The sequence below is a fragment of the Dromiciops gliroides genome, chromosome 5, assembly GCF_019393635.1.
Source record: "Dromiciops gliroides isolate mDroGli1 chromosome 5, mDroGli1.pri, whole genome shotgun sequence".
NCBI classification, from domain to species: Eukaryota; Metazoa; Chordata; class Mammalia; order Microbiotheria; family Microbiotheriidae; genus Dromiciops; species Dromiciops gliroides.
Window position 1 is genome coordinate 191328306 of NC_057865.1, and position 12420 is coordinate 191340725.

The following is a 12420-nucleotide window of genomic DNA, read 5'->3' on the forward strand; positions in this document are numbered from 1 at the left end:
AAGTCACTTAACCCCAATTGCCTCACTTAAAAAAAAAAAAAGAGTATCCAGTGGAGCTTCTGAATAAGGAGTGCCAATTTAGAGAGGACGGAAAGGTTCTAGGGAAACCTGCCATGCTTTAGCACCCTGATTCTCGCCTGACACCTCACAATAGCAGTGGTAGCACCTAGGAATGAAGACTGGACAGAGAAAGGATCCTAACTTGCCCTGGGATCCATAGTGGAAAGCTGTTAACATTTATACTAAGTTAGGTCTAAAGTCTCAGGAATGAGAAAGGGCTTATAAAATAGGAAGTCTGGTAATATTCTCTTCCAACTTCACCTTAAAGTGAACACCCTCAAGGTTTAACACTACATAGGGCTTGGGCCCAATGAGAAAACAGCAAGGAGGGAGTTCAGGTTGTAAACAGGGATACAAAACCATTTTTTTCAGTGGCCTCCTGGGACTTCAGGATGTCTCAGTACATAAGATCAGATGAGATGAGTTACATTTAGATCATACAATATTAAAGAGCTGGAAAATTCCTTAAGAGATTATTCAGTCCAAACTCATTTTAGAGATAAGGAAAGTCAGCCTGAGGGTTTTCTTTGCCCAAGGTTGTACAGGGAGTTAACTAGTCAGTCCCAGAATGCAAGCCTTCTATCTCTTTGCCTCCTCTTTCCACACCATGCTGTTTCTAGGGAAGTATGAAATGAAAGCTCATCATCTGAAAGCATTTAAGTGCTATACCAAATAATGTAGTCTTTTTTTTTTTAAGTGAGGCAATTGGGGTTAAGTGACTTGCCCAGGGTCACACAGCTAGTAAGTGTTAAGTGTCTGAGGCTGGATTTGAACTCAGGTCCTCCTGACTCCAGGGCCAATACTCTATCCACTGCACCACCTAGCTGCCCCAAAATAATGTAGTCTTGACTACTATCTACTGATGAGTATTTTTCACATCTTGCAATAGATAATACTGAAAGCCTCTTCCAAGTTTGACATGGTGAGCCTAAAGTCCCTTTTAGCAACACAAAAACATCTGAAATGAATTGATTTTGGGGAGTGGGCTGTCTCAAGGAATTTTTAGCCACTAGGGAGTTACCCTTGTCTAAAACTTCACCCCCGAGCTGGATGTTCACTTCTATTTTATACCCTTGAGAAGCAGGGTGCCTCTTCCTTCTTTTTCTTCACCACTGTCTAAGTTTAATTCTCCCACCAATTCTGGGTCTATTCCACCATCTGGATCCTGGAAGAAAATTATCCCATTTCCCTAGAACTAGAATTTAGGTTAAGACATAGCTATATGGGGGATAACAGTGCCCTTTATAACTAACTGGGTTGCAAAAGAGTTAGGCGAGTTCCATGATCAAACCATGATCTAAAAATCCTTAAACAGACCCTTGAAATTGGCCAAGGAGTAACAGGGCTGGACTAGAATTAAAGAAGAGAAGGAAAACTTCTAAGGAAGCTGGGAGAGACATTCGAGAGATCCATATTCACTTTCAATACCTATCAGTTTCCAGATTGCCTTTCTCCTCTGGGCTCCTATTCTTTCTCCTGGTGCCCTCAACCCCACCTACCAGGAGGGAGTAGGTAAGGACTAAAGTCTACACTGGCTTGTCACACTATTAAGTGCTCCTCTTTCTGCACATAAGAACATCCTTGAGGTTGCATGGACTCCTGGAAAGGGGAAGAGAAGACTGAAAGGAGCCAGAGAAGAGTTCAAACTACTTCTGTTAGGTCATGCTCCAGTCTCTTCTAAATGAGTGTGAAACAATGACAATTAAACCAGAAACCAGGTGCTGTGTCAAAGTTGTATGAGAAAGGTGCCAGAAGAAATGGGGGCTTGGGAAGAGAAAATAAGAGTCATAGCAAATGGGAGAACTGGGTGACAATAAGTTGGGATCAGGGAGAGCAAACAGTGGTGGCTTGGAGACCACAGCTGGTGTGGGACTGGGAACAAAACAGAACCACATTTCTAAAAACTCTCTTTTCCATTCCCCTTTATTTCATAAAGTTACAAGTTACATACATACACACACACACACACACACACACACACACACACACACACACACACAAAGGGCAGGAGGACGCAGAGACAGAGTGTGTGTGTGAGTGTGTGTGTGTGTGTGTATACACACATGTGCATGGGCGCTTGGGGGCATAGGATTAGAAGACAAGAGGGAAGAGGACCCAATACCCACCCCTTACCCAGCCAATAGGGAGAGGGCATAGCCCCAAACATGGGACTTCTAGGTGGAGGTGAGAAAGGGTCCAATGGCCACTGAAAGACCTTTGGGGGGAAAAGGGAGAATTTTGCCCCCGGAACTTATCCTAAGGGACCTTGTACTTATTGGGGGTTAGAGAGGAGAAAAAAATCAAGAGAACAGGGAACAACAGAAAGAAAACAAGTCAGTAAATTCACTATGGGAGGGCGAGATTGAGAAAGGGGGCAGGAGAATAGTGAAAGCAGTAAAGGGGGCTCCCCCTAAGGCTCCCTAAGCTTGAAGGGGCCAGCTCACCTCTATTTAATATTAAACTGGGGAAAGGGAGTTATTCCAAGGGGTGATTCCTCTGCCCCTCACAGCCTGTACCTAGAGGGTAGAGGGAGAGAAAGCTTGTCATATAGAAAGGGGAAAAACAGAAGCCGGGATGATGAGGGTCTTGGTGGTTGTGGTCAATTCTCCAAGTTAGGAGAATTTCTTTCCTTTCCTAGACCAGCTGAGACCTGTGTCACCAAAACAGGCTCTAAGAGGTTCTTTATCCCACTCTCATAATCTAAAATATTAGGAACAAGTGGGTTTCCTCCAAATGCCAGAGGAATGACTGAGGGACTTCATCCCTTACCTGTGATCCCTTTCCCACCAACACTTATGCGAGGACCTGGGTGGGTGGGTGGGGTCCTCACCAGTCATAGCGTCTTGACTGTCGGGAGGGGGAATCCTCAGGGCCCTGTATAGCCAGCCGAGGGGGTCCCTCTGCCCTTCTACCCCCACCCGCCCCAGCAGCCTCATGCCGACGAAATTCCAGGGGGCGCTGTGGCCGGTATCGGGATGTCTCTCTCCTCCACTCATTGTCAAACGCTTCCGCATCACCTGAAGAGGGAATACACAGAATAGAGTTGGATTTCTGTTCCAGGAGAATTTCAAGAGGCAACTGCAAAAAGCAGTCAAGGTTAACGTCCTTCTAAAAGCAGGACAGGGGAAAAGACTATTAGTCTAGGTCAAGGGATAGCAACTAGAAGTGGGAGGCACTGTGGAGCCCCAATGCCTCCACAGAAGAGAAAAAAAAAAAAAAAAGAAAAGAGGACTTCTTTTTATCACCTCAGTAAAAACCAGAGTACCTTGCATATAATAGGAACTCAATAAGTATTTGTTGATTTTAAAAAGCTAGGAGAAAAGGAGGTTGAATAGTAAAAGAAAAAGAGTAGTCAGAGAAATCATGCCAACAATAACTTCCTTAGCTTTCAGGAAGTGCCTCTCCTTGGTCTGAACACTGACAGTATCTGTTTAAGATCAGAGCCTCAAAGAGAAGTGACTCTCACTTTCTAACAGGGAAGGGCCTTCCTGCCCACCAGAATTGCAAAGCCTTAAAGCATTTTATTAGAAGATGGGAACTACTGGGCAAGAGTGATGTGAATAGCAAGTGGAAAGGTCAGACTCGAGGAGGCTCACTCTCATCCAAATTGATGTAGTCCTGCCGTTCTTCCTGGTCCCCAGTTCGGTGATTTCGAGAACGCTGGAGGATGTGTGCCCTGTCTCGGATATGATGCCCAATGGACATCTGCTCTAGCCCACTGTCAGAGTCCCTCACTGTTCTTCTTGTCTCCCGGATCTGAAAAAAAAAGATGGATGGCTCATCATATATAGCTACCTTGCATCCAAGTTTCTATTAACAGTAGCCATGGTCAAAATTTCCCTCAAATAATTCTGAGAAATATCCCAGTGCTTTTCTGGATGGTGTCTAGCACCACCTGCTTTGAGAAAGGTGCTGTCCATAGGGAGGCAGTCCAGTTCTGTGGATCAGGAGCCCCATAGCACTTACCCCACCTGGTGCTGAGCGCATCTCAGATGTTTCTTGGTAGACTTTGGGAGCGCCATCACCCAGGTTGGAGTAAGAGATGACAGTGGAGGATGAAAAGGTCTGACAGTTGGCTCCAGTTGTCATGTGCTCCTGTAGAAGAGGGAAGCTAGAGTGGAACTGGTTGGGGGAGAGAGGGGAATCCTACCACCCTCACTAGAAAGTCCTTCCCACATCCCAATTTGTTTTTGTTTTATCTTTTTCTTTTCTTTTTTGCAAGGCAACAAGGGGTTAAGTGACTTGCCCAGGGTCACATAGCTAGTAAGTGTCAAGTGTCTGAGGCCAGATTTGAACTTCTGAATTCAGGGCTGGTACTTTATCCACTGCGCCACTTAGCTGCCCCATCCCAGTTTGTTTTTAACTTTGTTTCTATCATAGTATTGTGAGAATTCACAATTGACCTTGATGCCATTGAAAAGGTTCTGCCCTAAACTGGACGCCTAATAAGAAATCTCTATCTTGCTCAAGCTTCTTGAGCAGGGACCTGATCTCATGTCTCTATGTGAATACCAAGTTCCAACCCAGAATTTAAGGGTCAAACTGTCTAGTAAATCCCTTTGGAGAACACGAGGAATCTGTGGAATCAGGCTATCACTTAGAGTGTCCAAAAGTTAACAAGAAGATTAAGGACAAGAGGCTTACCACATTCCCGATCATATCATTCATCATCCCAAACATGTCCATGAAGCCACCTGTCTAGGGAAGGAGAGTCAAAAGAAAAGGCTCAGGAAACCCAAACAAATGGACTTTAGGTTTCTTCACCGATCTCAAGAATGGTCTGGCACCATTATAGTGCCACTTCTTTCCTTTCCCCCTCACACCTGGTCATCTGTTCTAAAACTTCTTGAAAGGCATTGTGGCTTAGTGGAAAATACACTAGATTTGGAGGTGGAGGACCTGAGTTCAAATCCTAGTTTGCCAATGAATACCTTTTTGACTTTGGGGTTTTTGTAAAATGAAAAAGTTAGATTAGAAGATCTGGGTTCCCTCCAGCTTTAAATCCTTTTATCCATACACTGAATCTCTCTATCCAAACTGGCCAAAACAACACTGGCCTCTTATTCTCCCTCTCTGGCTTCATTCTTTTTCTCCATTTTCTGGCTTCCCTATCTTCCTTTTCCTCTAAGAAATCAACAGACTTTTAACGTATCTATCCAATTTTAACCAATACTGACTGTTCCCCAACAGACACACAATAACAAAACAGGAACCCACAAAAAAGGGAAAAAAAGAGTCCTCTTTCTATAGATTCTGGACATGGGGTACAGTTAAATATGTAACCCTGTATAGGCTTAAAGCTTTGTGAATACTAGGCCAGGTGGATGGGAGGGGACACCACAGTAGTCACTCCAAAATAACTCTCTTTCTTTTTTTGCGGGGCAATGAGAGTTCAATGACTTGCCCAGGGTTACACAGCTAGTAAGTGTCAAGTGTCTGAGACTGGATTTGAACTCAGATCCTCCTGAATCCAGGGCTGGTATTTATCCACTGTGCCACCTAGCTGCCCCAAAAGACCTCTTAAAGGGATAGATGTGAAAACAATACAGAAAGGAGATAAAGAACATAGGAGGAAGGAGATGTGGATGAATGAGGACTTACCATTCCCAGCATCCCAAAAGGTGAGACAGCCCCAGCCTACAGGTCCATGGACAAGAAGTAGAATTAGAATATATACCTCTCCCCCTCCCTTCCCTATAAACCTAGGTTAGGCCCACATCTAAGTTTCCCCCCATTCTTCTTTTAAGCACCAAGAATTTGGCTCCCTCTCCCCCATAAGGGGAGGTCAGGGACTTTTCCTCAAGTTCCTTCACAACCCTCAACATCTGATAGTCTTAAATATGTTGCCCTATTACCTGCATCCTTCGACTAGCAGGTCGAGCCCCTGGCATGCTCCCATCTGTGATGCTAAGGAAAGGGCTGTAGCCAAAGCCCCCTGACAGCATCCTGCTCATATGTTGTCGGTGAATAGCAAAAGGGTCCCTGTGGAAAATATAAAAAGACAGCAGAATGTCAGGAGGACCACAAGTCCCATGGCTAGGTTCCTTCCTTCTCCAATTATAACACAAAGAAACTAGGGCAAAGAAAGAAGCTATCTTCCTTGTGGCCCAGAATAAACCCTAAACCAGGACATTCTGACCCCCGTTTTTAAAACCCAAACAGAGAACTCAGGGTTCTATCCCAGCCTCTCACAGGCTTGGTGTTGGATGGGATCAAGTGCCCTGGTAGGTGAGGGGGAAGGAAAGACTCACATGAGGAACATGGGATCCTCAGGCTCTCCGTCCCTCATGAACCGGAACATCCTGCTCTCAGCTTCCGGGAGCTCTGAACTAGAGGAAAGGAGATGGAGAACAAGGTTAAGATGCCAGAAGGGAAAACACATTCATCTTACCCTCTGCAGGGGGAAGCTTGCAATGCAATGCCTCCCAGAGTAAAGTTACCCTCCAATACTGGGCCCTTATCCCACACATAAGGAAGACCTCTCTCCTCAAGATACCCAACAGAATGTAAACATAAGAGACCTTTCTGCTCAAGATGCCCAACAGAATCCAATATGGGAGTGCAAGTGGCTCCCCAACGGCCCTCCCTCTCAGTGCTGGCCAGTATTTCTCTTTCAAAGAGATATCACAATCTCTACTCCTTTTGTCCCAACCCCCCCCCCCCCAGGCCAGCCACTCTTTCCTGCTGTCTCCCCCAGGCCCTGGCCAACAGCACCCTCCTTTTGTCCCTCTTCTGGATAAGGATACCCCTCTAGGGGTTCTCGCCCTCTTCACTGCCCTGGCCACTTTGTTTTCTTTGCACACCCCGCCTGCCCTGCCTCCTCCCCCCTCCAGGCCCTCACAGCCATAACCTCACACACTGACAGTCGACGGTCCGTCCAAGGCCCCGGCCCCTCCCCCCACGGAGTCCAGGCCGACCCTGCCTCCCGCCTGGGCCATAGAGCGCCCTGGGGCGCTCAGGATCTGCTCCGAGACCCGACTCCGGCCTCGAACGCTCAGGGGGACCCGGGCTGCCGGTGCCCGCTGCCCGGTTCCTTGCCCTCAGGCCCCGAGCCCGCCTCCGCCCCCGTCGCGACCCTCACCAGGCCCCAATCCAGGGCGCCGAGGGGCCCAAAGCTCAGGCGCCCATCCGGCCGGGCCCGATCCCGTGCGTGGCGTAGGCCCGCGGAGTCGCGGCCCCGGCTGGCTGCTCGGCTGGGCCCGGGGCGCTGAGGCGAGTGGCGAGGCCGGATGCTCTTTCCTTCTTTCCTTCCTTCCTTCCTTCCTTCCCTTCTCCTCCTCTTCCTCCTCCTCCCCTTGCCGCTGTTGCTACTGCTGCCCCCGAGCAAAGCCAGGCTCAGCCACTGCCAGGCCTGGGCGGAAGTGACGTCACCCGTCCATTCCCCATTCCTCTCTCCCCGCCCCCGCCCCCGCCCCCGCCCCGCTGGGCTTTCCCTGCCAGCCGACCCGGCCAGGGGAGGCGCCCCGAAGGGGGAGGACTTTGGTTGACCTGTGCGTGTTTCCCTGTGGGGCGTCTCTCCCTCCACCCCGCACACATAGGAAGTGATTGGGTCTCCTTAGGGTGATCCCCTAGAAGAAAGGATGAAGGTGGGGGTGGGGGAATGATGCCTATGACCAGGGATGGGCAGATTTCCTATGGGGGAGGGGGAGGGACAGTATAGTTCTGAAACTGGAGGGAGAGGAGTAAGACGAAGAGGAGGGGGCAAGTTTTCTAAAGAGGGCAGATTTCTGATAAAAAGAGGCAGAGATCCTCCTTGGGGAGGAGTATCTAGAGGAGGAGGGAAGGGCAAGTTTTCTATAGGGGAGGAGTAAGGGAAGATGTCCTAAGGGGAAAGTTTCTTTTTTTTTTTTTTTTTTTGCGCAGGGCAATGGGGGTTAAGTGACTTGCCCAGGGTCACACAGCTAGTAAGTGTCAAGTGTCTGAGGCCGGATTTGAACTCAGGTCCTCCCGAATCCAGGGCCGGTGCTTTATCCACTGCACCACCTAGCCTCCCCAGGGGAAAGTTTCTTAAAGGGAGACCCGCTAGGGTAGGGAAGAAGGGTAGGTTTCTAAAAGAGGATGGAGAGGAGGAGGAAGGAGGAACGGATTTACAATGGGGGTGGGGGAGGTTTTCTATAGGGGAGTGCAGTTTCTAAAGGAGGAGGGGCAGGCTTCCTCTAGGGGAAGCGGCGGAGGAAGGGAAGGCAGAAGCCAGAGGAGGAGCAGGAGCCAGAGCCGCGCATGCGCAATAAAGGCGAAGTGGTCGGCGTTAGGACGGTGGCTCATTTTTGCTGCAATGCCTGGGGGGTTCGAGGCTCAATGAACCGGGAGCCGGCTTCGGCTCAGGGATTGGCCGCTAGAGGGCTCTTCCCTCTCACTAGACTTCTATGACCACCCTCCCGTGCGGGGGGTGGGCACCTCAGTTACCCCACGTGTAAAATGAGAAGACTAGGGAAGGGGATTAGAGATCTGAAATCATCTACACTGCTATTCATTTCCTTCCTCGTCTGTGTAGTCTAGAGCTCCCAGGCAGTTTCCTCTAAGTGGGAGTCAGGATGGAAGGGGTAGTGGTAAGCAATGTAGTTGGGCAAAGGGCCTCATTCCCTGTCAGGTTTGGGGGTTGTGGGGGGAGACCTGGACTCCAGAGCAGAAACTGCTTCAGGATCCTCCAACCATCTGGGGCCAGAGCTGAGTTTAGGATGCAGGAATCCTCAGGGCAGCCTTTGATATTCTGAGTTTTTTGAATCAATCTGGCTCTCTTGGAAGAGGGATCCTATCTCCCTCAAGGGATTTGCCCAGTTTAGGTTGAACTTTACACAAAACATATACAGGGGGCAGCTAGGTGGCGCAGTGGATAAAGCACTGGCCCTGGATTCAGGAGTACCTGAGTTCAAATCCAGCCTCAGACACTTGACACTTACTAGCTGTGTGACCCTGGGAAAGTCACTTAACCCATTGCCCTGTAAAAAAAAAAACCCAACCCCCCACAAAACCATATACAGACTCTCACCCTCCCTGATTCTTTTTCTTTGGTCACTCTGGTTGATAGAACCAAACTCAGAAGAAAAGGATAGTCCCTATTATGCCCCCTCTTTTTGGGGAGTGGGTAGTATGCAGGAGATAGAAGAATACTATTGAATCAGGGAATGCTGGTGATGACTTCTTTTGAAGAATTCCATTTAATGGTGGGAAAATATAGAGAAGGCAGCAGATACTAGCAGAAACAGAAAACTTTATAGGCAGAAAGAATAAAAGGAAACAAAACTTTATTGATAATAAAAGGGAAGAAACTTCAGAAAGTTTTTGTGCTCACACTGCAGATGTAGCGAGCCCTGTGGTACTCCTGCCTCTCAAATTTTCTTTCCTACTGTCTCAACCTTAAATTTCCTTCCTTCAACAAATATGAAACAATTTGGGTAGGCAGGAAAGGGATGGAGATACAAAGTTTAGATAAGACAGCCCCTGGCTCTCCAGGAACTTATATAGTCTGTTTGAAGGGGTAGGCAGTATCTCCTCTCCCCCCCTCCCCCCCTCCCCATAACATAATACAATCAATTTAAAGGCTAGGATGTGGTAAAATGTGTAACCGAGATGGTTAATAATCTTAATCTCTTTATGAAGTGTGAACCTCTTTGGATTAAGAACTAAAGAGTTGTCAATAGGTTCACACCTCTTGGGATTTTAAGTAGCTGAAAGATATCAGAGAGCAGTCTAGCAGTGAATCAGTCAAATAGTGGGGGACTTCAAACTCTGACCCTTGTGCTTGCTTGTCACAGGATGTACCAGGGGGAAGAGAATGTACTCACATGCTGGACAGCCGGGAGACAACTCCTCCAACCAAGAGCAGAGAAAGATACACATTGCTTGTCACCTCAGGGAGGCAGGACAATGAGGGTTAAGTGACTTGCCCAGGGTCACACAGCTAGTAAGTGTCAAGTGTCTGAGGCTGGATTTGAATTCAGGTCTTCCTAAATCCAGGGCTGGTGCTTTATTCACTGTGCCACCCAGCTGCCCCCATATGTGGCCCTTTAAAACTAGTTTTAATGTAATTTCTTTTCTCTCCAGGGACCAAAAGATGAGCTCACATGAGGGCCAACCTTCGATAAATTTGCATAGTAGGCAACATATATCTGCTGGCTTCCTCTTTATACCATGCTTCTTCCTTCTTCCATTTCCTTAAGTATTTTTTGTTTGTTTCTTTTTTTTTTTCTTAAATATTTTTCCTCCATTTCCTTTCAGAAGTTCAGTACCCTTTTGCTCTCTTTTCCCTATGTAGCCCATTCATTCAATCGCTTAGATCAAGCTAATATTTACTTCTACTTTCACTGATGAGTTGGGTCCCAAGCTAGAATTTAGCTAGCTACATTTTCCCCTCAGAATTCTAAGGGTACTTCTAGGGGATTACAGATGATCGTCTAATGCTATGGGCTTAAGCCCTCACTGGTGTTGCCTCCAGAGACTATCAATCAAGAATCAGTTCAGTCAGTAAAGTCTTGAGTAGCTTTTTAGAAAAGGATATTTAATAAGATAGTACAGTAGGCAGAGTTGTTACACAACATCCCCAAAAAGTCTGTGACACTCTCTCACAAGTACATACGGAATCCAGGGAAAAGTGGGTTTAATCTTAGAAAGTACATGTGGTAAAGAGATAACTAAATAGCTTCTGCTTGCTGAAAGTTCTTTTCTCCCATTCTTGAAGCACTCAAAAAGTTGCCCTTAGGCATGGCATAATTTTTTTTGTTTTGTTTTGTTTTTGTTGCACTCATTGTAGAGCTATAAGTTCAGTTTGTCCTTGGCTCCTGATTTAGACTTGCCATCAGCTGAGCCAAATATGAGAGATACTGCTGTCTCTCTATAATAATACTAAATATAATAATATAAAATGCCATAGTAATATATTTTCTTAATATGCAATGCTATATTGCCTCCTATTTCATTCATGCTGTTCTTTTTGAATAAGTTACAATCTCATGGAACTATATTCTAGTCACAGGGCTCATTCCACCAATTATCAATGATACCAGTAAGGCCAAATTGCCTTCCTTACTTTAGAAGGTAAGGTGTTTGTTATTTTCACAGAAGCTCTCTTGTGTAAATTGAAAATGATTTCTCTCTCTCTTTTTTAAAATGTTATAAACATTTTTATTTATAGTTTTGGGTTTCAATTTTTATTCCTCCTCCCTCCCGTCCCCCCTTCTGTAAGTAATTAATTGTGATTTGGGGTTTCTGTGACCCCATCTTTGCTTCATTATGGTCAGACTGAAAAGATGTAATGTTTTTTGTTTTTTTTGGTGAGGCAGTTGGGGTTAAGTGACTTGCCCAGGGTCACACAGCTAGTAAGTGTCAAGTGTCTGAGGCTGGATTTGAACTCAGGTCCTCCTGAATCCAGGGCCAGTGCTCTATCCACTGCCACCTAGCTGTCCCAAAAAGATGTAATCTTGAAAAGCCTAAGAGAAGATGGGTGTGTACTTGAAGAGATTATAGAACAAACAAAAGGAACTCTGATCAGATTTGCAATGTATATTAGATGGGACTGAATAACATAAAGAACATTTATTGAGTCAAAGTATCCAATAAATTACCTAAGCCCCATCTAGGAGTTCCCCCATGCCCACATGGGCCTGGCCAAATTATAATAGGGATAGCCCAGGGGGTATGTTGAACCAATTGGAGACTCAGCATGGCTAAGAACCTCCCTTCCTGTGGGAGAGGCAGAAAGGGGAAGAGAGAACTCCAGGAGGGGAGAGGGGTAAGGGGAGAGGGGAGAGGGGAGAGGGGAGAGGGGAGAGGGGAGAGGGGAGAGGGGAGAGGGAGGACCCGGTGGTGGTTGACCTTCAGACCAATACTGGGAGACACTGCACAGCCGATTCTCCTTAGAACTACAGATTTCAAAAGGGAGTGCAGAGCAAGGGAGAGGATAGTCAGAAGTAAGGCACCTCTGAGGAGGAATAGGTAAAAAGAAGAAAGAGTAAATGTCATGGGAAGGGAGTGGGATGGAGGGAAATAGTTATAATGATTGATTATAACGGCAAAATGTATGATACCTACTTTGCTGGGCTTTTGTGAAGAAGATTCTCTGTCAAACTTAAGGTTGATATAGAGGTTGTGATGAACAGGATGCTATGGGGAAAACCTGGAGAGACCTACATGAGCTGAAGCCGACTGAAATGTACTGTGTACAAAATAACAGCAATAGTGGGGGATGATCTGCTGGGAAGCATGTGGTTGTTTTCAGCAAGGCAATGATCCAATGTAACCCTGAGGGACTTATGAAGATTGCAGCCCATCTGCAGAGAAAGAACTGGTAGTATCTGAAAACAGATGGATACACATGTTAAAATTTTTTTTTCATTTCCTCTTTGACAATTCCTTAATCTGAAG

General features: G+C 46.6%; 1 protein-coding gene across 1 annotated transcript; it reads right to left on the reverse strand.

The window, feature by feature from the left end:
• Positions 1-2861: 2861 nt before the first annotated feature.
• On the reverse strand, positions 2862-7426 carry MLF2 (myeloid leukemia factor 2). The gene is made up of 8 exons (XM_043968442.1): positions 7142-7426; positions 6312-6389; positions 5916-6042; positions 5662-5697; positions 4705-4758; positions 4027-4155; positions 3657-3816; positions 2862-3077 (listed from the first exon to the last, which is right to left on the reverse strand). The coding sequence occupies exons 2-8, from the start codon at positions 6359-6361 to the stop codon at positions 2887-2889; spliced, it is 747 nt and encodes a 248-aa protein (XP_043824377.1). The 5' UTR covers positions 6362-6389; positions 7142-7426; the 3' UTR covers positions 2862-2886.
• Positions 7427-12420: the final 4994 nt, after the last annotated feature.